This window comes from Aythya ferina, assembly GCF_964211825.1.
Source record: "Aythya ferina genome assembly, chromosome: 2".
NCBI lineage: Eukaryota > Metazoa > Chordata > Aves > Anseriformes > Anatidae > Aythya > Aythya ferina.
In genome coordinates, this window is record NC_140297.1 from 97936468 (window position 1) to 97964413 (window position 27946).

General features: G+C 46.2%; 1 protein-coding gene and 1 long non-coding RNA gene across 2 annotated transcripts in view; one reads left to right on the top strand and one right to left on the bottom strand.

Moving 5' to 3' along the window:
* LOC311430977 lies at window positions 1–1519 on the top strand. Its single transcript, XR_014689152.1, has 2 exons — window positions 1–271; window positions 599–1519. It is a non-coding gene; the product is annotated as an uncharacterized lncRNA (long non-coding RNA).
* Window positions 1011–27946, bottom strand: part of PARD6G (par-6 family cell polarity regulator gamma) — a 47592-nt gene continuing 20656 nt past the window's right edge. The window contains exon 3 of the mRNA XM_084507994.1: window positions 1011–3913. Within this exon, the coding sequence (XP_084364120.1) occupies window positions 3054–3913 (860 nt within the window). The 3' untranslated portion in view covers window positions 1011–3053. The remainder of the gene's footprint in view (window positions 3914–27946) is intronic.

Below are 27946 nucleotides of genomic sequence, written 5' to 3' on the forward strand. Positions count from 1 at the left end.
CATCACGTGAGGGGGCCGTGCCCGCGCCTGGCACCGCCCGCCCGCCTGCCCTCGCCACAGAGGAGGGTGGTGGGTGCCCGAGGGGGGTATTCAGCTCTGTCCCCTCAGCCATCCGCCTGCTTTATCACAGAAACACAAATGGGTTTGGGGCAGGAAGGGACCTTAAAGACCGTCTAACTCCAACCCCCTGCCCTGGGCAGACACCTCCCGCTGCGCCCAAAGGTTCCCTGATTTCTGCGTGAGCTTCTCCCACCTGGTAGAGCAGAGCCAGGTGACAGACCAAAAAGGGGTCCTAAAGAGAGTTAATCCTAAAGAGAGAACTAATATGTGTATATATATATATATGACTTTTCAGAATGGTACATGCAAAAATAAAAGCTTTTTGTTGTTGTTGTTTTTTTTTTTTTTTACCTGATGCAAACAAGGGCAGTAAGTTTGCAAGCCTTAAGAGTTACGTTACGAAGTGTTAGCTCCAAAATTGTTTTTGTCAATGCTCTGCCCTTCTCAACTTGAGATTGAAAGCCAGGGTAAAATGCTTTTATTCATGCCTCTTGAGGCTCTGGGGTGTGAAATGCAACTCGTGTTTCTCCCTTCCTAGGGTGAAGGGCCTTGTCTGCTTCACCCGGACTGCCACAGAGCCTTCCTCCAAGCAAGGCTCTGCAGCGTATCATCCTGACAGGGGTATCTTCAGCTTATGCTGAAGCTTCTGAAGCTCTGGAAGTACCTGAGGTACTCAAGGAAGACAGGAGACCTGAAGAAGTCATGCTATGAAGAGTATTGCAAGTTACTTGGTTCCCATACAAATCCATGTAGCAGTACCCTTTAATAAAGGCAGTACAGGGAGGAAATTTTCATTCTTCTGGCTGTTACCTGTGCTAAGTCTTTAATAGCAGAGAAAAAGGCATCAACAAAATGAGTTGGCAAAAAAACATGTCTTGTTTCAACAAGGAAGTGAAACACTTCTGCAGGAAGATGTGCTTCAGGAGAGGGGAAAGGATATAGCATAGATGTAAGATTAGTGCACATTTTATTGCAGACAGGAGGTCACAATTTCATCAGTTAAATAAGGCAAAATGAGTAACTTCAGCCAGACAAATCCACTTGTTTAAAGAAGTTGTCTTATTTAAGATATATCACAATCCTCTGATAAGATGGTCTGATTGACTGAAGCATATCCAGCTCTCTTTTTTTTTCTTTTTTTTTTTTACTGCACTGATATAGTCAGATTTTTTTTAAAAAAATGAAAACCTTTGGTAAAGTACAAACATTTTTAAGACAAACAGGATCAATGTGCTGTTCTTATTGTGCTGGGAAAAATAAGTATAGCTCTATATCTGCTGTGGCACCTAGAAGAGGCTTAATTAGAATAAGTGAAAGAATTTTAAAATAAACTTTCAAAGCAAATCTAAAAGAAACACACTAAGTTCAGCGTCCAAAACATTTAACAACGAGCAGAAGACTGGCTGTTCCACAGGTATTCTTAATCAGCAGTAATGAATTAGTCCACACATCCTTTGTCCAGCCTTTACAAATTCCAAAATGGAATGTAACTTTTTTCAAACCAAGACTTCTGAATTTTCATATCCATACAATATTTAAGAAATGTCTAGTTCACCATATAAAAAAGCTTTAATGTACTACAAAGTTAAAAACAAACAGAAAGTGACACAAGCTAAAAGTAGAAAAATACATTGTAAAACATTTAGATTTTGTTCCTTACACTGATCAAGGTATAACAAAATATTTTGGATTTGACCACTTTAATAAATCCATGGCATTTTCAGAAGTGAACGGTTATCGACTCAGCAGTCGCTGGTTACCCCTTAACCAGCATCCAGTAGAGATGTCCAGCCATCGCAAACACCCAGTACACTCTAAGTTTCTAGAAATCATGTGTAGACATTAAGCTTTATGATTACTAGAAGAGTCCAAAAATAATAGAACTATTCTAAGGTTAAGTTTGAAAGAGAGTCGACATCCCTAGCTTGTACAGCAATTGGCCAATCTTTTGTAAGAAAAGACCTTGTGGGATTTTGGTTGCCCCAAACATGCAGCAAGAACCTGTTTCGGTGGTGAAGGGGACAGTCCTAGCATACTCTTCCACTTTTGCCTTCTTGCATGAATCCCTAAAATTCACATGAACCATAAAATTGAAAAAAACAAACAAACAAACAACAAAAAAAAAACAGAATGAAAAAAAAAATGAAAAAGAGGTATTATCTAATAAATATCGAAAAAAGAAAAGGAATAGATTTTACACATAATGGTGCTGAACCTGGTTTGAAGCCCTCGGTGTCGTGGTTTTCTGTTCCAGGACAGTCCAAAATCGTGTTGCAGGCAGGCCTGCCTCTGACCAGCAGGTGGTGCTGATCTCAAAGCAATAACGTCGATGTCCTCCAACCTCCCCACCCCAGACTTTTTTAAAAATATATATATAAAATCTACTTTCATTTGGAAAATGGATTTGCAGCATCTCCCTACCACTGTTACCACCAGAGCAGGAAACCGCCCCTTTTATAGAGCGTGTCTGGATTAGACATAACATTGCAAATATGGAATAAACAAATGAGTGGAAGGTCTGTCTGTGATGCTAGAAGAACGGATAGCTATTAAGAAGCGCTCTTTTTAAACTCCTATTAGAGGAAAAACAGATTCCACTTCAAATAGACACGTCTGTTATTACTATTAAAACCTAATTCATATACATGCATGTATAAATACATCCACCCATGCATTCAAACCCAAGTACGTAGCACTGCCAGTGGTGGCCTATAAAACTGCTCAGATTTATACAAACTAAAACTAATTCGCCTTCTCACTTCAGGGCTGGGGTATCAACCAGGTTTTACACCCTGGTATTCTCCTGACAAATTCTGCAGTGCGTGACAGTCTTATGTCTAACTCCAGATGCCACGTTTCCTAGACAGCAACAATTTTCTGCACCTCTGAGGTCTACGAGAATATCAGCTCTCTGTAATTGTGCATAACGTGTTGCAAGACTTAATTGTCCTCATTGGCACTTAAGACTGAAAAGAGGGTTGCAGGAATTGCTACTAAAGTGTAATGACTGTCCCGTCCTCCTCGATGCCTCCTCTGGGGATAACCAGACTGTGCCGGGGATCAGTTTTTAAGGAACTGAGTAATTTGTGGATGTTGCCGTTGCTTTCTCGGCCAGAGTTGTTGTTGAGCACCAGGTCCCTTTGAAGTCTGTGGCTAAGGCTGCTGCCATTGATTCGAGAGAGGCTACTGGAAGTAAGGCTGTGCAGTTTCGGAATGTGCTGTGGCTCCAGACCGCCCTCGATGACAATGTCAGCCTCTTCGTCACTCTCCATTTCATCGGGGTGGAAGTTCTGCAGCACGTGGGATGTAGGCAAGCTGTGGTGACTAGCAGTGCTGTCTGTAGACTGGCCAGAGCTACCAGACATCCTACTGCTTCGGATAATATTGTTCCTCTGGTTTGCTGGCTTGACCGTGATAATAAGGTTATGGCTGTTGGCAATCATCATGTCTGTGACTTGGTCCAGAGTCTTTCCCGCTACTTCAATGCCGTTAACTTCCAGGACTTCATCGTTGACAGCCAGCAAGCCCGTGCTCTCCGCTAGCCCCCCAGGAACCATACGAGAGATGAAGATGCCGGGCACTTTTTCCAGTCCGTGAGGGGTAACCCTTACGCTGGTGCCATCGCGAATGTAAAACCCGAGGGGTTTCTCACACCCGTGTCGGTACAGCCTCACTCTCCTGTGTGTTTCGGGGAGAATGTCCACGTCGATTATGGAAGACACCGGTCTAAAATCATGAGGCATGCTAATGTTAATGTGAGGGCGCCGGCGGAGATTGTCGTTGCGGAGGGTCACCAGGGCCTTCTTCTTCCTCGATAGCGTGTTGGTCCCAAAATTACTGTAGTCCACTTCATCTGAAAGAGAAGCAGCAACACCACGTCAATCAACCACAGAATAACTCAATCTACAGGGCGTTCTCCTCTGAAGTCTGGTTCAGTGAAGCCACATTCCTAATAATACGGAAGAAAGCACGTGAATTCTTCTGCTTACCCTGACCTTTGTTTCGTTCTATGTCCATCAGCACACCATTCAGAATGAATTAGCTGTTTTCAATAAATTATCCTTATTTCTTCCACATTTTGATCCCATGCTCCCGTACAGAATGCAATTACTTGCAGCTGCAGGCCTGATACACCGTCTTACATGGCACCAGATTGTCAGAGTTAGATTGTAATTTTATACATGTCAAACGTGCAAAAAAAAAAAAGACATTATACACATTCCTAACCTAAAAGTCTGAATCAGAGAATATTTCAATATCCAACACGGGCTTAACTGATAGCAGACCTTAGGTGCAAACAAGAAGGCATGGTACGGGATGTGTGTTTTTCGCCTAGCTGTTTTCACTAAGGGATTTCGGTTAATACGTGTCTCTCAGTACTGCACTCTTCTCCTTGGAGTATTCTAATTTATTTCACATGAACTTCCCAGAAATAAAAAGTGCTAAAGTGCCAAGTTCCCAAAAGCTTTGTGGAAGTAGCGTGGTAGAAATAAAAGCAGGGAGAAGTGCTCAGTTGCCTCGCCCATACGCTAAGGATTGAAAGGAGAAGAAAGGAGAAGAAGCTCAAGTTGCACTTTGCATGAAAAATACTTAAAACAGTTATGAAGGAGCTGGTGTACAAAATGTGTCACTGCAGCTCACATTAAAAATACTGTGCATATTTTAAAGATGAAGCATGCACTAGCTGGAAAAACATTTCACCAGGAGTTTAAACATGCTAACACTTTTCAGCTGAAGACGAAGGCTTTCAGTTCATTCTGCTGCCGAAGGCAGCAGTGAGATGCAGCAGTACAATCAGTTTACAACAGTGCCACGAGGAAATTTCTCTCCTACAAGTTAACCCTGCATAACAATGTTTGGGAAAGTCAATCTCTATCCAATAAAGGTTAAAAAAAAAAAATGTGTTAGCAAAAAACAAGCCTATAATTATTCTTATTTCTTGTGAGGTCTCATCTTCGGAGACACACCTACCTCTCCCCTCTGCTCCAAAGGTTGTTCAGAGCCCTGCCGAGTGCTGTGCTCTGTCTCCTTGCAGCTAACCCTCATCAGCGTAGCACCAATTCTGACAATTTTTCTTTCAATTTTTTCTGATCAAGTATGGGTCTGCCTGAGATTTCTTCCATCACCGCTGCCTCTGACTTTGCACCCTACCTTCTCACAGCTCACTGACAGGTTTCTGTGACAAGGCTACGAAAACAGCTTAGGGGTTCACGTTTAAAACTGAAATTCTTCTTCACCTGAAATATATAAGCACTATTGAAGTGCTCTGTGCCTTGAAAACCGAGGTAGCCTTCACCCTGGGACTTTTAAGATGGTAAAATTAAAATTACATGTGAATTTTTGGTTGCCAGCAATGTTTTCTTCCCCTTAAGCCAACAAGAACGATCCGGAGCGTTGATTCTCACAACATGCAACTTTGTCGTGACAAAGGTGAGCCGGAGAAGCATGACGGGCCTCCTGACACACACAGGTGGGTCATCTCCGAAGCAGCTTCCCTTGGCTGAACAATCACCAGGGCAATGGCACACAAAAGAGGTCCTTGTTTTGCTTCCGTGACCTCCTCACCTGCTCTCGGCCCACTAATCTGCCTCCCCAGATGACTGCCAGCATTCCTAACCTCTGAGCAGCGTCAGGACAGCCACCTCCTTTAATAAGAAAGAGCCCAGCTCACCACAAAAATGTTATCTTTTGCCTCCAAACACGAACCAGGCTGAAGCAGAGACTGCAAGTCATGTGGGCTAATTCAGTGTTGGACCACTGACCAGTTTGTGTTTTTAAAACATCGTCACTCGTTATTTTCCAGTTCAGATCCCAAACAGGATTACTTATAAAAAGATGAAGTCCCAGTTTTAACAGGTGGAACTGTTAAAACCTACCATCAATTGGAGAAATAGAGAAAAACACCAATTAACTGTTTTCTAGAAGTGTTAAGTATGGAATGCACGCAAGAAAAATGTCCCTGCTCACGGGGGAAGTGGGAGAAGTCAGGCAGCACCACTGCCCTCTAAGAGCTCCGGGGTGGTCACACAGTGGTCTATCACCTCTTTCTAGTTATGAACCATTCAGGTGGTACGTGTCAGAGCGAAATGGAGCCGTGTCATAGCGTAATTTGCAGTGACACACTGCTAACGAAGGTCAGTTACTCGGTTTTGAGTTTCCTGGCCACGTAGGATTCCAGGCGGGAGTGCCATTTTCCCTAATAAAATGCTGTGTTTGATCTCCGGGAAGACAAGGATAAACTCCATGAGGCAGACAGAGCTCGCTTTTCATGTTTCACTTGTTGCAGTATCAAATTCTCCTGCTGTTGCTGAGCATGAGCAAAAAGCCTACATAAATCTGTATGCACACTGGGAGATGATGTGCCATCAAATGGAGCATCTAAACAGAAAGATCTTAAAGCCTTCCGTTTTATGGGGTGTCATGTATTCCTGGGTATTCAAGAACATTTACCACAACTGGAGGAATCCTCAGCCCCCCAGGTCTGTCCTACATGAAACCACAACCCAAGGCTGCACGAAAAAATACCTCCACTTCTGGAGGCACTGAGCCTCATTCCACCTCTTCTCCCCGAGAAGCTGCATTTCAGTACATTTTGTTTTCTGGCAATAAGTTATATAAAACCTTAAGTATTTCAGCTGCATCCTTCCTGTTTAATATTCTTGCTTTTTTATTTCCCCCATTTCTTTTAAATAGTTGTCACTGCCTACTTACCCATCAGAACCTTGCTGTTAGAGAAGAGAGAGATGCTACAGCTCTCTGCATTTCTTCATACCAGTGGTTGTTTTTTTTATTTGTTTTAATTGGTGGAGCTACCTCCACTTGTCCAGCAGTAAAACCCATTAAAGGAGGTTTTCACTCCCAGGCACAGATGTTTTACTGTCAGAATTTCTTTCAAAAACGTATCTGCAGAGTTACAGATGCTAACATCTTTGAGGTAAATACCCTTCCGACAATCCTGTAGTCAGCCCGTGCCTTTCCAAACTAGGTGATACCGTCCTGGTGGGCATTGGGAATCCTGTTGTTGAGTCGCAGAGCACAGCACAGTGCAGCATACCTGAAGGACTATTCACGAGGGAAAGCAAACTGCTCACAGCATCTGGTTGCAGCCAAGAGAGTATTGTATTTCTTTAATTTACATGAAACAAGAAATTATAGACCTTCTGAAAAAGCCACCAGGAGCACCACTCCCATTGCTTGGACAGCTGCTTTTCATAGGAATTGCCTGCCAGATGAAATACCAAAGCTTAGCCAGATAAGATTGTATAAACAAGCTGAATTCCACAGAGCAGCAGACTGCCAGGCTCCTATAGGAACAGTTCATTTCAGCCTCTACTTTTGCAGTGTACATGCACTCATGGCTTATTATTTCCTCTGGGAACTGTGGAACATTAGTTGACAGCTCTGGAAAGTACTTCAAAGACAAAATTACTTCCACTAGGGAGAGCAGCACTTCAGGCAGCTTGGGAAGGAGGCCAGTGAGTCATTAATAGCGAAGGGTAACCCCTCGATCCAGCAGATCTCTATTACCGAGCGCTCAAACTAGCAGCCCACAACCGTTTGGAGGGGACGTGTCGTGTTTTAACCCTTCTACCTTTCCATGTCTCTGCTACAGGCAGCCTCTGTACTTCACACGAGTTGCTTTCGGCATCTCCTTCCTCGGAGAGATCAAAAGCAGAAGTGTTTGCGACAGGCGTGGGACAACAATCAGCTGGCAGCCTCTGCTGAGCCACCACGTGCAGAGGGATCGAGGAGGAAACAGAGACGGAGTGAACTATGGCTCGGGGGGGTCCCCGTGCCAACATCACTCAGCGAGGAGCATTAACGGGGGGAAAAATAAGGTTATCTGAATGCTAATGGAGCGTTTTGTGTGTTACAGGAGCACTGAAAAAAAGAATCTAGCTGCTGCCAGCAACCTCTGGGTGGTGAGCCAACCCCAAACACACACTGCAGGTAAAGCTGCTGTAGCTGGTGTGCCCTTAGGAGTCGAGGAACAGAAGCACACTGTAAATGCACACGCACACACACTCATTCCTCTCTCTCTATCACAAGGAACCGGACATAATCTCATCACCCTTCAGAAGACTCCCGAAATGTTACAGTTCATAGCTTATCTGTGACAATCAGCAGTGCTTTGGAAGCACCAAGAAGATCAAAAGGGACGAGTTCAAATTAAGATGAGAGCAGGTTATCTTAAGGCATGAGTTTCTAAAACAAAGCTTTCCAAGGACTTGGCAGACTGTAAACTCAATGACACCTCTCCAAACAAATTTCACCAAATAACTGAGCTAGAAAGAAAATTTGAGAACATCTTACCCTAGTAAAATCAAGTAAAGCACAGGTTTTCAAAGGCAATCTTCTACAGCAATTCAGTGTTAACAAGATAAATTTGCTTTCCTATGGAGGAAGTGTTCGCTTTCTGATCAGGATTAAAATCTGAGCAACACAAACGTGTCTCTCTTCCCAATTTGTTTATAAACTCAACACATTCTGCCCTCTTTCAAGAAGGTGAACATTATTTGTCCCTGGATGTTACGTGTTATAGCACAGGAAAGTATCATTGCATTAGATTTGGGCTGTCTTTACAACACCAGATATGTGTAAGGAACATTTTTAGGCCACTTGCCTGAAGGATGAGGACAGCCCCTGGGGAATCTGATCTGCGCTGCTGGTGTGGCCTCCTGCACTTCCCTGTGCTTGTCATCAGAGGCCACTGTTCCCTTGCTGAACCTCCTTCCTCCTCAGGAGGAGGCTGCCTGTTTCTGACTAGCTGCACAGCTCCGAAGGAGCAGGAGCTGTTTGACCTACGAGCTTGCCCCATGACACACGAGAGACTTCAGCAGGATGAGGATGCTACTAAATGTAAGCAAGCGTCTGGGTCTGTACCTCCCAGAGCGATCCTCACCCTCAGAAACATTCAAACCCAGCAGACAGCTCCCTTAGGTAGCCAAAAACCAGCTCTCAGACGCCAAATCCTACATGTATAGTGTAAGTGTGAGGTGTTCTGGGTACACACACACACTGATGATCAAGACTGAGCAGCCACTTGTCTGTGAGGGTTGTGTTGTGACGATCTTAAAGTTGTTTCACCAAGTCTGCTGTCTTCCTTCCTTCTTGGGGCAACGGCCCCAGTACGATCTTCATTGAAAAAGAAAAAAGCATCAGAGTCTTCTTCTTATTTAAGCTTCACATGCAACTTCTACTCTAAAATGCAACAGAAAGGGTCCCTTTCCCCTTGTTTCCTTCCACAAACCTTTTCTAAGGTGCTTAGGGAAAAATATCACCCCAAAAAACAACCCCCACCACTCACCAGCCTGTAACTGCACGCAGTATCTTTGGCCAGTCAGCATTATGAACCGTACCATTTAAAGTTATTAAAACGCCAGCCTTTAATTATCTGATTTCACTCCATTTCTGACCTGTAACAAACACACAATCTCTCTTCTATTCACTCAGAAGATTACGGTAAAAATCTTATTAATGACAAAAAAAAAAAAAAAAAAACACAACACAGTGGATATTTTTTGCTGTGAGTACTGTTTTGGTATGAGAAGTAGTTACTTTCTGTACAAGTCTGAAGTTTGGAAGATAAGCAAGGTAAACAGATCAAACCAAAGAGCAAATCTGGGTGCACACTGTTGTATTTCTCACAGCTGTGACATCTGCAAAAGCACTGCAAGTAATGAAAAAAAAATCACCTAAGGGCCACGTTCATTCAGGGTATGAACTTTATACCTCTGACAAGGAAAAAAATGCTTCACAGCAGGCTCGGAAGAAGCTGCAAACGGAGCTTGGAAAGGCACCACAGCAAGGGGCACAGAGTAAAACTAGTGTGTTTGTGCTATTTACACAGCCGTGGGTCCAAGGGACAGCTCTGGGGGAGCTGCAGCACTGAACCTGCTGAGAAGTGCTGCTCTGTCGACACAGATCCTGAAGCACATACCCCAGTGCTCTCCTCCGCTTCAGCCCAGGGTGATCCTCCCTCCACAGCTAAAAGCAGAACCGACTGCAAGCAAGGTTGTCTGCTATCCTGCGTGCAGGTAACTGCTGATCGTGTTCCTGTGAGAATATCCATGGGGTCATGCAGCTGCCGCGAGCATCAGACCTGTGAGATCCAAGGGTGCCACCAAAAGGAATGGCTGCGGCACAGAAAGCTGCCCCTTTCTCATGCATTCTTCTGCTGAGTAACACCTTATTCATCCCGAGCTAGTTCAGACACGCAGGCTTCCCTAACCTTTTTGGTTACGCTTCTGAATTCCCATCAAAAAAAAAAAATAAATGTGTTACTTTTAATGTTCGATTAGCCATACCCCGTCCTGACCATCACCAGAAAGCAAGCAGCGCTTAACTCTCACCCTTTGTTGTCAGTAAAAAGTGACCATTTTAGTTAAAAGCAGCTTAAAGAATCAGGGTGACTCCAGCAGGAAGATCAGCCGTGTGGAGCTATCGGCAGAACCTGCCTGCTTGAGGGGTCCGGCCCTCAGGCCACCACTAACCTGACCGTGAAGCTTCTCTTTCTCCAGAATATCAAGCACTGGTCTGTAAAATTGGAGAGCAAGCAAGAAAATTAAACAAATACAGAGAGGTTTACACCACTTTAAAGCTTTGCTCCTTTCTTTACACAACGTTTGAGATGCCGCATCGCTATTTCAGCGTGGTGACCTAGTGGACGTGGTACTTTTTCCTTTAAAAAGGAGTTTCTTCCTCCAAGCACATGACACAAACAAGGGAGTGGCAGGCAGGAAGCCACGGTTCAAAAATTAAAGAATTAGATCAGCTTCCACGATACCAGAACACAACAACGAGGCACGGCAAGCAGAGCTGCCAGTTACTGCTTTGAATGGACGGAAGCATTTTGGGGCTCACATTTTGCCTCCTTATTGAAGATCGGTGTTGGCGGCTGCTGGCATCGATACACCTGCAGGGGAGCCCAGCTTACTCCTTGCATTTCATCAGCAGAGCCCTACCACCTGTGCAGTGCAGCCCTCCTGCTTCTAGCCTATATCTAAAAGAAGATAGGACTATTCCCAGCCTGGTCCCTCTGGGTGAAGAGCATGGGCAGCGCTGGGCTTTTTTCTGTGCCTGAAAAAAAAAAAAAAAATGAAGTTGTGGCCAGAGCAGACATGCAGCTCTTTAGTGCGCACCGAGTGATTTAGCACCGCTGTAAATTCCAGGAAAGTCACCCCAAGGAAAGGCATCCCACACAGGGAGCCTAATTACAAAAAGCACTTCTGATCAGTGGATCCCGACGAGCTGAAAATAGAAGCGAGAGACTTCGCTCCCATTGCGCTGGTCAAGCTAAAAGCCTGGAGAACACATCAGAGGTTACACAGAGCCCAGCGGCTTTAAAGGAAGGAGGAGGGATTTGTCCTGTTCAAAGGCAGGAAAGCACAGATGCAGTACGTTAGGGCTTCTTTGCATGACGCCACCTAACTCGCTTCCAAGAATGCTTTCAGCAGCAGCATCCCCCCGTAAAAGCAGCCGACTTGGGCAAACTTCAGTACAAGCTGTCTCCTTGCCCAGAGACACGAGCTGCTCCCAGTAACTTCAGCTCACCACTTCCTTTTCACCCCTAACCGTGACACCTTCCTCTGCCTTCAGCTCCCTCTGGGTTCTGTCTGCTCGCAGTTAGGATCACATCCTCACCCTCTGTATAAAAGGAAGAACGAATAAAATCCCTCTGTTTTCTCCTGACAAGAGCCCGGTGTTCCTCTTCAAGTCTTTCCTCACCTCGCTCTCTTAAATTGCTAGACAGCATCAGGAACTGGCAAGCCCTTTAATAATAAGATCAGGCAGCATTACTAAATCCATACTAAATTCCCACAGCGGGAGCCAAATGGTGACCAAGACCATTTTTGTTTGATGATGCATCTCATCTTCAGGGGAAAAAAAAAAAAAAACACAGTTCCAGGGACGTGGAGAGTGAAGACAAATGGTTACATAGCAGAAAAAACACTGGCTCACAGGTTGATCAAAGCACGTTTTTGCTAAGGTGCTCCTGGGCGGACGGCAGGAGGGTAGGGGGAGGAATACAAACGCTCAGTACTACACTGTGCTGTATTTCGGTATGCATTCGTTAGCACATGGGCTAATAAAACGCCTTCTTTCACGTCTATCAACTCCACGACGTTTTGCAGCTGTGGAGATGGACGTCAAGAACCAAGGTTTGCACCGGGCTTGTGTTCAGCCCCCTGAACGCGCTTCAAAAAACGTGCAGTGCAGAATTTGTGCGTTTTGTGCGGTACTCACGGGCACGGCAACAAGGTAGCACGCCTCCTGCGCAAAAATCAGAGCGCTTCTCCCATTCGGAGAAAAGGATGGAGCAGCCAGGAGACAGGCTGAACAGGTTTCGGAGCTAACAACACCTGCCCTTGGCTTGGCAGCTAACTTTTATCGTTAATCCAGGGAGCTGCAGTGAAGGAAAATATATTTATATGACACAGAGGTATGATAAAAAAAAAAGATATCTGGGTTTCTTTTCCCTTCACCCATCCCGATTGTATTTATCGGCTGCTCAGCTCCATTTTTCCCTACTGGGTGGATGTAACATAACATGCAGACCCCTAAGCTGGATCTAAACAAGAAACTCACCTTGGTTTTGCCTGTTTCAGGTCATTTTACACAAGTCAAGCCCTTGGCCATGGCATGTGAAATAATGGGTTAGTTGCAAGGAGTAATGGTAATGCTTTAGTCTCCACCTTTTAAGGCGCATTGCTGAGTTTCAGAAAGAAAATGGGGAAAAAGAAAAAAAAAAAGGCAGTGGCTATGAATCACCTGCTTGTCTGGGCAAGGAAGAAATCTGGAAAATCCTGATCCCAGCAGTAACTGAAACACACTGAACGGGTGGCACGGCACTGAGGAGCAGCTGGGCATTGTGGCCATCAGAAAGCCAGCCCGTGGAAGCGAGAGCTTTGCTCGTAACGTGTCTCCCCTGGGAAAGCACCACCGTCCTGCTCGCTCTCGTGTCAGATCAGCCAAAGGCCAACGCAAAGCTCCCGGGCCAGATTTCACATCAGCCGCTTGCCCAAACAGCCGGGGAGGCCGTTTTAGCTGAGCTCTGCTCTTTCTCCGGCTTCAGATGGTTGCGTTAATTACAAAGCCTCGCTCTGGTGCTGCACAGCCCAGGGGGAGCGAGGAGGAGCCTCCTGGCCCTGTAATAACGGCAGGCACTCGCTCCCAGCGCTCTTGCTGGGGTGGTATACAGGGGAGGATGCTGCCTGCGTGGGAGCCTCGCTGCCTTGTGCAGCGTCAGCCTGAGCTCCTGCACAAAGGGGGCTTTCTGCGGGAGCACAGCATGAAATCCTCCCCAGAACCAGAGCCCTCTGAGCGAGCTTCACCAGTGAGATCTGCTCCATCGATGAGAGGCAGCTGCTGAGTTGCTGGGTGCAGGATGTGTCACCTCTGGGCTCGCCCCGACGAAGCCTTGCCTAACCTAGCAAGTAGGCAAAAAAAAAAACACACACCACCATTGTCAGCCCCGAGCTCAGACTGAAGAAATTCCACCTTGGAAGCACTACAAGAAGTGAGTCACTCTATATGCCTTGGCAGTGGCTCGCGAGGCAGCAGGGAATATCCAGAAGGAAATAATGTCACCAGCCGGTGAGGCAGCAGCTCTGTTTACCAGCTCTAACAAGTCGGTGTCTCAGCACTTCGAGTTAAGCATGGCCAGCAGCAAACCTCCAGTTCAGAGGCTGTAAAACCCTCAATTCAGAAGTCGTTTACACGTAAGTGCACCTGAAAACCAGGCATTTCCAACAGCTGTCCCAGCTGCTGGAGAAAAACACCACCTCGGGATCAGCACCGAGCTTCTTTCGAGCTCGGTGAGAAGTGCTGGCGCTTAGGGAAGTCTTCCTTACATCACTTCAAAGAAAAACCCTAATACACCTTATGTTTTGAGCTCAAAGTTTCCTTTCCAGAATGGCTAATGGAGCTGCATTAACTGCACCTTTGAAGCAGACATGAAGGGGAGGGCCCTGAACCAGACTTCTGTCACGCACGGGGGAGTTAGGCCAAGTGTCAGCCAAAAGGCTGGCTACCAGGCTGGGAACACCACCGAGCAGCCACTTGAGGGAAAGCCTAGCCACTCAGCAGGGTCCTCAAGCTGGTTTCCCTCTGCCTACTTCTAACAGATCTATTATCCCCAGAGGATTTCTTCTCTCCGGAGTATGCAAACTGCCTTTGTTACCAAAAATGCTTTAGAAACAGTGAAAGCTGGATATTTGCATGAGGATCACATGCAACGACTGCATGCCTTGAAACAGCCGACACACAAAAAATGAGGACACAAACCCCTTCTACCGCATGGATTCAGAAAGCAGGAGACGTACCTTGGCACTTTAAAATTCTGTAAGCATCCTTCCTAGCCTGTTTAATTCTCTTCTTGTAAGTCTCCAGGTTGCTTTTCTTAAGGCCTCAAACAGAGGAAGATAACCATCAGCACGCAGTCCTCCCTTTCTCTTCTGGGATTTATAGATGCCTTAAGAAGGCACTAAAATAAGGTAGAACAGCTTGACTAAGGCACTTCAATCCTTGTGTTTTCTCCTTTACAGTGTACAGTCCGTGCCTTATCTGCTGATAATGGTTAGCAGGCAGAAACAAAGGTGGCTTACATTTTTAACACCCTAACCCCCAAAAAAACACAAAATAAAAGCCTTGCCAGGGTCTCACTTTCTTTTAATAAAACACTAGGTCTCTGCTGCATGCATCATAGGTCATTTGTAAATGACCTTATTTTCTCAGTAGACAGAAAATGTGTCTTTGCAAACACGAGTCATCATTATGAAACCTGTTTTGTTCCCAGGAGGAAACAGCTTTCTTAAATTAGCTTTAAAATTCCCACTTCCAGCATTTCAGCGCGCAGGGGCAGCGCTTAGATAGTGTCCCGAGCTGGCATTTGCAGTTGTTGCAGATCCTGCTAATTGCTCGTGCAGATATTCCAGCTGTCAGCACACACATATCACCAACCACAATTATTTGCAGACTCTTCAAAAAAAAAAAAAAAAGCCTGCCCTTGTACAACAGCGCTCTCACTGTGCCCATTTGAAGAAATCACTCCTGTTACAATGGAAACAAATGGATTCAGGGGACCATCTCCCCAAAAAGCATTTAAATAGATGTAAAATAAAACGACTGTATCAGGCTTTTTCCCTCCTCCACCAATATTTTCACTCTTTGCATCTCTAATGGGCCGTAAAAACTGTTGCTCTGTCCCATGTGCTCTGTAGCAGCAACACGGTCAACAGATTCCAGCTCTAACATTTACAGGCTTTGTTATAACCTGCCAACACCTCTGATGCAAAAAATAAAAAATAAAAAAAGATCCGGATTGCACCCCTTAGATAATTTCCATCCGAGGAAGTCATGTTGTCAGCAGGGTGGAGAAAATGGAGGAATTCCTGTTTACCCTTCGACTTGAAAACTTACTTGGGAGGGGACTTCTAATTACAAGCTAACACCTGAAGTACCCCACCGGTTTTTGAGTCATTAGCTCGTGTTTATCTAGAAGGCTAACCTGGAGTTTGTTGATTAAGAGCCATTGCAGAAGCTGAGCAGCAACTAATGCGAGAGGAATGGAACAGGCAGGAAGCCGTTGCTCAATGTCTCTTTCATCCTGACAGGTGACTGCGTTGTCCAAGAGGAGCTTGCTTATCAGCCTGGAGCATCCCGAGCGCTGCTGATCACACTACTGCAAGCAGCCCTTCAGCAGCTGCTCCACACAACACAGAGAAGTTGAAGGAAAAAATAATAAACACCAATCAAAAATGGGGCCACAGGTAGGTGAACCACCTGGGGTACCAAATATTTTGCCAGCTACTGACCTGGATCACCCTGCTAATACAGCCGCCCTTTCTGTTCTAGTCTCTTTCCACAGACATCCTCTTGTGTCCACTTTTTTTTTGGTCCACTCTGTCTTCAAATTCAAGACATTTAAGCTTGGAGTATACCTGCAAAGGACTGGTATACATATAAGTATATATATCTGTATACAAAAAGATGGAGCTCACAGATTTCAATGGTTAGGATCCATACCAGATTCGGGATAAATAAATACTTATATATATACTTACTATAAATAAATACTTAAATTTCAGTCTCTAATATACAAGATTTTCTACCCTAAACTGAACCAATTTGTGTTACCCCCCAGGAGAGGATGGGATCACGCCTTTTCATTTATTTCAGCCCATTGTGGTCTAGGAGACAGCCATGCGGTATCAAACATTTCACACTTTCCAAATCTAGGCCAAAAGGGCCTAGGGAATTAAAAACAAAAACCAACAACAAAAAAAAATGTAATCTGGATTTAATTCAGAAAGCAACTTTGCCTTGACCGAACTTTATTGTGGGTCTTGCTTGCGAAGAGGCAGCTGAAGGGAAAGCCCACCTCAGCTTTACATTTCACCTTGACCACAAAAACTGTCGGTATGAAGTCTTTGATGCTCTTCCCACCAAGGGTAGAAAAAGCAGTATGGGAAACACACCTGAGACTTACCTGCTCTACCTAAGTGTGAATTTGGGTAGACTTCTGGTCATTTTTTTGTGGCCAAATCAGGCAGTCCCTGACACTGTGCTCAGGGCTGCAGCGAGCCGTGCCACTGCGTGACCCCAGCTTGATCTCAGCCTTGCTGCAGCAATCCAGACCCGCTGCTGTATCGTTCTCCAGCGAGGCTAGTGGTTTCTGTGGCCAAGTAAAATCTTCCTCGGGAGCCTCTGAGCAATTGGAAGTCACTGCTAGTTCCTGTAGGTCACTGAATATGGCTTCTTGCCTCTCCCTGTGGTAGCTTAGAGGTTTGGGATTCATCCGGTTAATGCAACAACAGCAAGGCTACCAGCCATGCCACGGACCAATAGTAACAACATTATTTTCATCCTAACCTGTCTTTAACTACAGGATACCAAACGCATTAACAAGCACTTTTCAGTTCTCCGAGCTAAATACGGAGAAGTTTCCAGGCCAAGCCAGCTCAGTCAGACCTCTCTCAAAATTACTAACGAAATTATCAACCCCCCCAAGCTCGCTGTCCTCCTGCTCCCTTTCTAAGAAGTTTCTATGAGTAAAAAAATAAAAAAAATAAAATAAAAATCACAGAAATAGCCTGGGAAGACAGGATTATTTCATGCAGGTTATGTGTTTTGATAGTCAGAGAGTCACGTTTATAGCAGCAAGTGATGAACTCATGACCAACAAGTTATAGGACAGGCTGAAAAGATTGGTCCTTAGGGGTAAAGGTGGTCCTAGCTCAACAGCCTGGGCCTCGCCTGCTCCATGGGCACAATTCTGAATCAACTCTACATCAGCTATTAATGTTCTGTAGGCCTTCAGAGCAATCAGCCACCTCACGGGTGCTATCACCTGACAATACGGGCACCACATCTAAAGGACCGACCGAGGAAAGTAGGCAGGAAATGGAGTCACAACTTCTGCTTTGGAGATAAGGGACTGGAGGAGAAACACTTGAAGGATCGTTAACAAAAATCCCAATGATAGCGAGCTAGCAAGCAGCTGTCCACCTTCCCTGGCTTCAGAATAAACCTTTTAAGCTTCTCTTTCAATCCCAAAGGAGCCCAAGATCAAAAGGACGGCAAAGCAGCTCTGCCCTCATCAAGCTCCTCCTGGGAAAAGAAACATCCACGTACACACACACACATCGGGGCACAGATAATGAAAAGCTCAGCAGAGTAAGTCTTGAAGCCAGGCCATGTGGCTAACATCAGAGGGACGGTGAACTCCACGTGAATGCATCTGCATAGGAATAAAAAGCTTTAAAAGTCAAACCGCTGGCTGCGTGACGTGCTCAGCTCCTCATGGTACCGAACGGCAACCCTGCTTCAAAAGGTTGGCTGCTGCCTCCACGGCTGCTCACAGCCCTCGAGTCTAAGGGTAAAGGGTTAAGGCCTGTGGGTTTAGCCCTTGCAGATGTCATCTGAAGGATCCACACACGGGCAACAGCACAGATCCTGCTCTAAGCATGGCAGAGCACCCCCGGCCCCATCTGCAGAGAACTGACAGGAGCAGAGGGGCCTGGAGAGGGGACAGTACCACGGCTCACCTGGACAAGCTATTGGATTTATCTGTTTTCTCTGGAGACAGTGGGTCCTGGCTTTTGTTTGCGGTCAAGCCTTCAATGTCAGGGTCTAGCCGTGAGATCTTCTTCCTAATCTGTCCCTCAGCACGCTTAAGGGAGTGGGGGGACTTTCATGAAGCCAGGTCTGAGCTACAGCACTGGGATTCACACTGCGATTCCACTAGGCCGCAGTTTGACGATGGCACTTCACCATGTAATTAACCTCACTGCATTTCGCAATCCTTCCTCCTTTCTCTCTCCATCAGCTTCTTAAACACTAGGGACATCCACTTTCAGGCAACGCTTACTTCAAGCTCACCCACACCATGAAAATGGGTTCTTGAGGAAACCAGGATGGCCCAAACTCTTCAAGCCACCGTCCTTCTCACATTTTTAGGGAAAGTACCTCAGGGCTCTGCGGTGCTGCTGTTTTCATCGCACCTGCAGGCCTGCAAAGAACAGCTTAAAAGTGCAGGAAACACATCGCCCCTCTTCGGTACTGCTACAGAAACAGTACTCAAGGCAGCAGGGGGAGGAAACTGGACCAGCAGAGGTCTGTGCTGGGAGCAAGAGCTGGGACCACAGAGAAAAAAAACAAAACTAAAAGTCTGCACTGTAATGTTAGGTGCTGGGAGGAGGGCTAAGGGGGTGGTGTCGGTGAAGGATGATCTCATGCAGCTATCAAGAAAAACAGGAGGGAGGGAGGGAGAGGAAAGACAGCACACCTGACAGACATGTCGAGAGGTGTCTGAACACGAACAGGGCTGGCCCAAAACCACAGCGCAGCCTCCTGGGAGCAGTGGAAGTAAAAGCAGTTCTGCAACTGGAGGCACTTGGCTTATCGACTGCTCGTGCATGTTACCGAACCCTTGAAGAAAAAAAGAACGTGGAAGACAAGAATCAAAGGATGACTCAGACAGGCTCCCAGTCTCAGAAGGGGAAAGCTGATACGCGCAGAAGGGCCAACGTGGAAGAGGTGCCAACACCACGTTTGGGAAAAGCTGAGGCATACAAAATGCCCCTAAGCCATGCTGCTGCCTGGAACGATTCCTATCTCCCTTTGCATAACCAGTGCCTTGATATTCCCACTTACAGACTCCCCCAAAGCATCCCTTCTTCTTCAGCGGTGGTGACTGAGAGGCTACAGCACACGAAACAAGCAGAGGCTGGAGGAAGGAAGCAAAGAGCCTTCAGCTGACTTAAAATCATGCAACTCAGTCAAACGACAAGAATTCACACTCTCTGTGAAAGGGGAGAGGAAGAATTAGATGCATACAGACACGCTGAACTACCACGTTAGTTTATCGTGCACCTTCGGATCCGCTTTTTCCCCAGAGGGGACAACAATCCATGCAGGGGGTAACGACCCAGGGCCGGTGGTCAGCTCGCTTCCCAGGGAAGGAAGCAAGCCTACTAAGTTACAGACTTAATCCTGAAAAAAAAAAAAAAAAAAAACAACACCGCCTTGCGAAAACATATTCCAGCCTAAGCTTGTTTAGGTAATTAAGGCAAAAGATCTTCCAGCCTACCTCTGCTATAAGGTATTCCAGCACAACTGTACCCAACGCTTCGCCTCAAAACATGCCCGTTCAAGTCCGGGATTCAACCCACTTAAAAATTCTTCTGTATAATTTGAAAAACTGAACATGCACTTCATTAACAGCTGGCTGATTAGCATTAACCAGCCATTTCGCTCCTCTCCCACCATCCTGGTAGCTGGGGCTGAAAGCACTCACCCGAAAAGTCTCTCATTTTATAAAACTTTGCCCCACGATAAATATGGATGTGACTGAGGGTTCCCAAGGGGCCTTTCCTAACTCAGCAACACCAGACTCTTAACAGGAGCCGTATCTTTGGAGTGGTACAGCCAGGTCTCTGCCATCTAGTGAGCTCCCTTTTTCTATTTTCAGTCTCTGGGTGAGAAAACCCTGAAGAACGAGGCACCTCGAGGCATCTGCCTGCAAGAGGATGCATTTCAGTGCCGACATCCCATTATTTCACCTATGCCAGAGTCAGGAGTCTACAGCGAGGATACGAACGGGCACGTGTGCTCTGACAAGTTGGGGCTTGAAAACATGAGTGGAGGGTAATGGCAAGCAGGAAAAAAAAGAACAGTGAAGTACAGAAAATATGAATGTCTTCTCAATTAGATTTAAAACTTCATCTTGCGCTTTCACAGGAACTAACAGAAGATAATAAAGTCCTTTACCATGTTTCTGAGGACATTTCTGGAGGTAGGGCAGGAGAAGGGGAATAAAGAAACAAACACACACCCCCAAAAAAGCCCCCAGGCCTCAGCATCCATTTCTCCCCGTTGGCTCTCCTGATATCTCTTGGCACACCAGACCTGAGCATGAAAGGCTCCAAGACTCTGCTCGAGCAGTTTCAAATGAGCGCTGCCACCCCCCAGCCAGCCTGCCCTCCCACACCCCAGGTGGAAATATTCCTTGTATAAAGCCACACCTGGGGAAGGAGCAGAGCTCACACCACTGTCACGCTCATTATCAAAAAAACTCCACTTGCGAGTGAGTTCAGAGAGACGGGGAGAAGGGCACGCGTAATAACAGAGCATGACAGCAAGGGCTTTCCTGGGCCTGAAAAAAATAAAAGTCAATAAAGTGTATGTTTTCATTTAAGAAGCAAAACTTAGTCATGGCTTTAATAAAAAATCCAGCCCTTATTTGTTCTGGAGGAGAAGGAAGGAGATTAATGGGCTGCTCCCCTCGCCTCCCCAATTTGGAGTGCATCTCATTGCTCCTGGCAACAACGAGCGAAGTTCAGCTCATCCCTAGGAAAAGGGTTTGCTCCTAAAGCGGGTGGGAAACCCAGGCACGTGTTGGGTGGAGGGAGGAAAACCACTTGGAGGTTCTTGCTTTGCTTCAAAGATTAATCTCATGTTTTAAGTTTGGACCAGAAGCGGCTCAGCAAGATAGGGATTTTGTTTTTAAAGGGCAATTAGAGCCTTCCTCCTCCATTTGTTCCTTCTTTAGAAGAATTTTTTTTCTATTGTCTCGATATTTTGGAAAGGAAAAGCCCCACTGCGATTGTTTTATGGCACTTTTGAAACGCAGCAGCCCCAGAACATTCAGCCCTGGGTTTGTGTTTTTGGTTTTCTTTTCGGTGCTCGGCCTGGGCCGTGCACACATGAACTCATTTGCCCGACAGCTCAGCTGCTGGTCACTTATCTACGAGGAAAATCACTGATAACTGCGAACCGAGATAAACACCCCAGGCGTGCACAATGCGAGAACTTTTCAAAAACAATATGCTGTGTTAAGGAGAGCCCACAGGGTAGTGACCCACTCCTTTTCCACCTTAGTCACTGCCTCTGCCATAGTCATATCCTGGCATCGGCCTGTCCTAGCTCATTTTACTCGATGCAGCATAGAAAAATATTTTGCTTAGAGAGGATACACAACTCAACAAGTTACCCCGGAAAGCATGCTGCCAGATTTGTCCTCGAGAAGTGCGACCATTGCCTTGCTCTATTGAAATGGCATCTGAAAAGCCAGCTTCAAAGCCCTTTTAATGTCTTATCTTGAGAAAACTTGCCAGCGCAGAATGAATCGCAGTCTTGCTGCCTGCTAGCTAAGGTCAAGAGTTCTGCAACACGCTGCCACGCTGATTTGTATCAGACATGAGAAAGGCAGAGCTCCTCATGTGTGCCAGCAGCCACCCCACAACACCTGGGGTAAGAGCTGGCATACACCAGCTGAGCGAGCCAGGAAGAGAAGTTTTCTAACTGTGAGCAGTTCCCCGCGGACATCTCAGGCTCCTGAAAATCTTGCAGTCCGTGAGGTGCTCGATTTCTCTCTGCAGCAAGTTTGCAACTTAATTTCAGGGTCTGAACGAGCAACCTTTGGTTAGCCCTGGTGGAGACACACCAGGGCAGAGCCCACTGCATTGTTCAAGGCAACATTCCTGCTTCGCCAATTTGGCAGTCAGCAAAAACCAAAACTCCCTGGGATTTTAGCCTCAGATTAGGGAAGAAAAAGAAAAAAAAAGTATTTGATTCTAGATTTCCCACAGTGATTAGCAGAGTTTGTAAAAGTCCCCTGGTAAGACAGGAGAGCTGTACTCATCCAATCGATTTCACGCCACGACGCTGACAGGCAGAAGCCTTCCTGCCAACAGCTGGGTCTCGCTAATCCCTCCATCCAACCTGCTGAAACACGACTTTGCACCCAAGGCCACATGCAAAAACATCTGGCTCCGGAGCAGAAACAGAGATGCTGCTAAGCAGGATGAGCTCCACACCTTTCTCCTTCCATCCCCGTACATGAACACAAACACTGTCTGGTGGCAGAGCCCACAGGCTTGAAGACGGAGGCGACAGCCAGGAAATGCTTCGTTCAAAGGAGGGGTAGCAGCATCTGCTACACAACCCAATGCAGATGGCCACAAGGTTGTAATGCAAAGTAACCTTAATTTAGGATTAATTTAATCCTTAACCCAGAGATTCACAGTAGGTTGCTGAGGTCTCTTCTGTTTCCCAGAGTAAATTGAGAGTCTGCTGGGAATTCCTTAAACTGCACGATAGCTGATTTAAATACAAAGATCAAGGAGGGGAACAGGAGCTTCCTACATGACTGAACTCCAGCAGAAAACATTTTAAGAAGTTAATGCAAACTGGGCTGGACAACTAGAAGTCTAAAACCAAGCAGGTTCAAGGCACTCCAGCCCTTTCCTGCTATAATGTGCCATGTTTAAAAGAAATAAGTATTCATGCTTCGATCCAGGGAGGATTTCCTTTTCTAGGACAGAGTAGGATATGATTTCCTTCCCTGAAATAAAGGCAGCAAAACTAGGTCTTCTGAACTTAACTTGATCCAGCAACGCTGGCAGAGAGGGCAGGTCAAACAACAAAGGAAAAATCAAAATTTTTTATTAAAAAAAAGTGTAACGTGATAGTTCACTCGGAGACTACCTTTGTGCTAGGACTCAGGAAATGGATGGCAGAAGTTTTATTATAACTAGAGGGGGAGCATTTTTCTTTAATAATCTCTACAACCAAAGTTACTCAGGTGTGTCTCCAGCAGACCTAGTCTCAGACACATTGCATAGTCAAAAGATGAAGTCATCACCAGTGCAAAAACCAGTCTAGCCACCAAAGAGGGAGGCTTTTCTCCCACTCAGCTACTTCACAGTGCCTGAACGGAGCAGAGGACGGCCAACCACCACTGCAAGCAGCAAGACCCCTAGGAAGAGGTGAGATAAAAGAAAATAAGTTAGTAAGAAAATAATTCAGTAATGGGAGAGCCCTGTGACAAAACATGGCACCGAGCTGTGTGACTGTACCACGTCACCAATGTGCCCAAGGGCTGAAGGAGCACGGACACATCCACCTTGGAGCTGCAGAACAGGACTGCCAGCGAGCCTGTAATGTGCTGCTCTCTCCTGTGTCAGGAATGCCCGTGCATCCCAGCCACAAGGACATGGATAATTAATGGCTGGTTAATAATCAAAACTGCTTCCTGAGCTTGCCAAGAAAGCCAAGCACGCAGTCTTATGAGCGTATGAGAGATGAGAGCCATTTACGACACTGCACCCTTAGTTTGGATAAGGTTTTATGTATTGACTGTTCACAGAAGTCAAAAACACTCCCTCCTCTCCCATCTTCGGAAATTTCAAACATGGGTGGGTGGGGAGGAGAGGAAGTAATACACTCTCCTTTCTTCCCATCTCTTAAAAAAGGTGAAAAAAAAGGGATTTACAGCTTTGGGGTTGCAAGCAAATACTTACATGGTTGGTGTTGGGGAACTGTATCTGGGAGTTCATAATCCAAGGGCAACAGCACTGCACAAGTTTACTTGCATTTTCCAGCTTGCCATTCATTTGTTACATGAGGCAAACAGTAGATTTGGACTTCAGAGGGCCAGAATAACACACATACTTAGATCAAGCATGTTTGAAAACAAAGTCACCCAGACACATGGAGGGCAAAGGGTCAGGAGATCCGCCTCCAAGAACACTGCAGACTTCACCATGGGAGCTCTGCTGTATATTGAAACTGGGCTGTTTGGGAACAAAAACTGCCAGTGGGACCAAATAGAGGACAAAGAAGCTGTCCTGTTATTTTGCTTCACCTGCTCGCATACAGGTAAGAAATTTGCTCACCCAGAAACTGGCAAACTTCAGCATACACAGGACATACCCCACAAATTTCTCCTGCACCTCACCGACATAAAGGAAGCACTGCCCGTGAGGAAAGCTAGCATTTCGCTTCTGGTGGCTCCAGTCTTCCTCACACTACCCTCTCTTACCCATTTCTGGAAAAAAGCAAGCCACTTTCCCATCCCTCCTCTCCACTTGACATTTAATTTTTTCTTACATACCTTTCAAAGCACTTAGATCTGGGCAAAACACTCTAAGATTGCAGCAAAAGCATACGCTTATTGTGAAAGGTGTGCACGCATTCCTACATAACTCTGCGGGAGCACAGAACAGCTGAGGAAGCCTCTTACCACGTACCACTTGTACAGGAGTTTGATATGCATGGACCTCAAGAGACCATTTAGTGCAATCCTCCATGGTGAGACACAAACCAATTATCTCCCGGGAAGGGAGAGCAGCAAGACAATGAGAAAAGGGCCCCTGGCAACCTTCCATGACAGCGTGAAAGGCAGCTATTTAAAAATACACATACGTATATCATCAAACCTGCTGTCAGAGAGTGTGAAAGTCTGCCACACGTCTCCACTGGAAAGCACGCGGTGCCTGCAGCCACGGAGGGCTGAGGTTTGCCATCACGGGGCAGTCTGTCCTGCTGCACCACCGTGCTGGAGGTGGCCCCAGGTGGGCCAACCCAGCAGGGCTCTCCATAAGGCAATGGTACTGAGGGTGTCGACAATCAGACTAAAAGCTGGCAAGGTTTTTGCTTCACACGAGCACGTTGGGTGGGCTTTGGGTAAGCAGCTTCTGGTTTTATGCAGAAGGAATCCGGCTTGCGTGCTCTGACACTTCACGAGTGCCCTCCTGACCCAAACCAAGGCACAAGGACAAACATTATCTAACAACTCCCAGTGCTTATACCCCACAACAGCGTCAGACCTTTCTTCCTGCCTCGATTTGTCCATTTAACATGGGGAAAAATACAGAGGAAAAGTTTCATAAGCCTCTTCCTCTCGCTGCTCACCTCTGGACTTTTCCAAGCCTCTCTTTCCTGAGACAAAGGGTCAGGACACAACACACTGAACAGAGGCTCCCCTGTGCCAGATTGCTTTTCAGACGCCCACGTGCTGATTTTATTGATGAATGCACCCCACCACGTCAGTCTTTGCAGCACTTTTTTCCTGAGATGTTCTCTAGGTCCGTTGGTGATAACGCAGGACCAAAACCACTGAGCCGAGCAGCAGCTCTCACAGCAGCAGCCTGCCCCTCAATACAGAGGCTCAGAGGTAAGGGAAGAAAACGACACCACACGGAGATGGTGTAAAAGTACTTAGGGTCTAAAAGCACAGTTTGGCCCTTCATTGTAAACTCCCTTTCAAAAAGGGATGCGACTTGTGGGAAGCTTTGGCAGAGAATGCAAATTCCTCCCCCTTCCCTCCCCTCCGCTTTTATATGCCTCTAAGAGCTGTGACCATTAGTCAAAACACTCCCGAGACTTTCATTTGCTGTCTCAGCTTAACAGACCCATACATCTTCACTCTGCCACGTGCACATCCTCCCCAACTTTCCCTTAAATCCACCTTTGGTGGCATGAAGGCAGGCAGGGGCCATGCTTCTGGCACAAAGCACAACATGGCCGACCTGCAGCAACCCCTTACAGCACAGAAGAGTGGCTGGGAAAGGGGAGAGCAAGGCACAAGGGGAACTGTGTGCTTTCCTTCTGACTGCTAATACTGAGTGGGAGTGTTTTTGTTCATTTCAAGGGCACAAAAACAATAAATTCTTATTAGCATGCATACTGTAATTCAAAGGCTTATGGGCCGTAGCGCAACAGCGAAGCGCAAGGCATTTCCAGTCAAAGAACTGCTGTAGAAAACTGAAGTAGAAAAGCTTCAGCAAGTAACTTTTCTTCCTTTTCAGAGGCAGATTTACCTCAACACACTGGCATTTCACCTCCTCCCTCCTTCACCCCAGTCGCTGATGTTCTTCTGACATGTCTCAAGGCTGATGGCAACTACCTGTACCATTGTCCCCAGGTGGTCAGAAAAGTGACCCTGGAGGGCATGCATTTGCTAGCTGTCACCTGGTGACCCTGCGTGGTGCACAGATATGTGTATTAACACCGCTAAAGAACCATTAATAGTACCTAATTCAAATAAATTTAGGTGTAGTACACAGTGAGTACCTGCTTATAGTATCTACGAGTATCTGGTGGAGCCCCATGTAATTCCCCTCTTCCGCTTCCTCCCCCAAAAAAGGGCATAGCATAGGGAAGAAAAAAAAAATCTATCTATCTATCTATCTATAAATAAAATATTTATACACACACAGAGCTCTGTTAGCTTACCCCTGGAGCACCAAGGCCCAGGGCTATCCCATCCACTACAGACGTGCCCACCCTGCTGCAGACACCAGGCACAGGAATCTGAGCTTGGCACCATGCTAACACAACTATGTGGCTTCTGGAGCAAAAGTGGTTCATGTCCTGCCAAGAGAGCACAGAAGGAGCCAAAATGCAATTGCCTGTACCAGGATCTGTGCAGCTAGGCCCGCAGATACTCCGCTCGGGTTTTCAGGTCTCAGATTTTCCTTGGTAACTGGGAGACCTGGAAGGCTTGCAGGCCCACATCAGCAGTCAACCACAGGCTGTAGAAACAAGGCCTTTGCGAATAAAAGCGTACAGCATTGCCAGAGCTAAATAGAGCAAGTGAAGCTGGACCTAACGGGGAGCATGTTAACTACGTTATAGCTTCTCGGGAATCACTGTGTTGGTCTTTGAAGCTACGAGCAACAACACGTGCCACAAGGCTGTCTCCCAGAGCCTGGCTGAAGGATACATCCCCTGCTACTTTAATTTTCTACTCCTTGAATTTTTCCTTGAAAGTCTCCACCCCCAAGGCTGCATTCCCATCTATCCGCCCCCAGGCACTGGGACTAAATTAAGCCAAAAAAAATCAAAGCCAGCTGATTATTTATTAAACAAACAGGATACATTTTGTCTTTGGTGGAATCGAACACTCCTGGTCACTGAAGACTTTAAGCTTTACTTTGGTGGGGTGGGGGGGAAGGAAGGAAGCGGTGTTTCACTTCAGGAGAGCACACTGAGAAGTCATTATTTTACCTAAAAGCCATCTGCCTACAAAATGAAGCTGTACAAGCACCTAAGACTTCACGAGCTACAAACACGCATCAATAACAGCACCCATCTTTCAGTGATAATAGCAGGCTTTGATCAAGTTTCATGAGACTAGCCCCACTCCCCTTAAAACCATTTTCAACTCAACTCCTGTCAAACCCATCTCCTACATCTGCCGATTAAAGGAAGAGGCAGAAATGAGAGTTATTGGGGGCGCAGGGGGGGAGCTAGGGCGCTTTGTTTCAGTGCCAAATGTTCTACCAGCATGCAGAGAGGTCCCCACCAAACCGGGGCCGGCAACACGTGCAAATGAAGGAACGCCACAGTTATGTCGATGGAAAGGCATCCCTAATTTTTTCCAGAGAAGTTCTGAACACTTTGTTTCCTGTGGAAAAGAAAAAAAGGAAAAAAAAAAAAAAAAAAAAGAAAAACACAAGCATTTGTCTAGAGACCTCCTAATCAGGAAACAGACAAGTCAGGTATTTCTAGAATGCTAATGAACGGAGCAGCGTTTATCTGCTGTCTGCCACAGCTGGCATCATGGACTTCAGCATCTGAACTCCCTCCTGCTTTTATT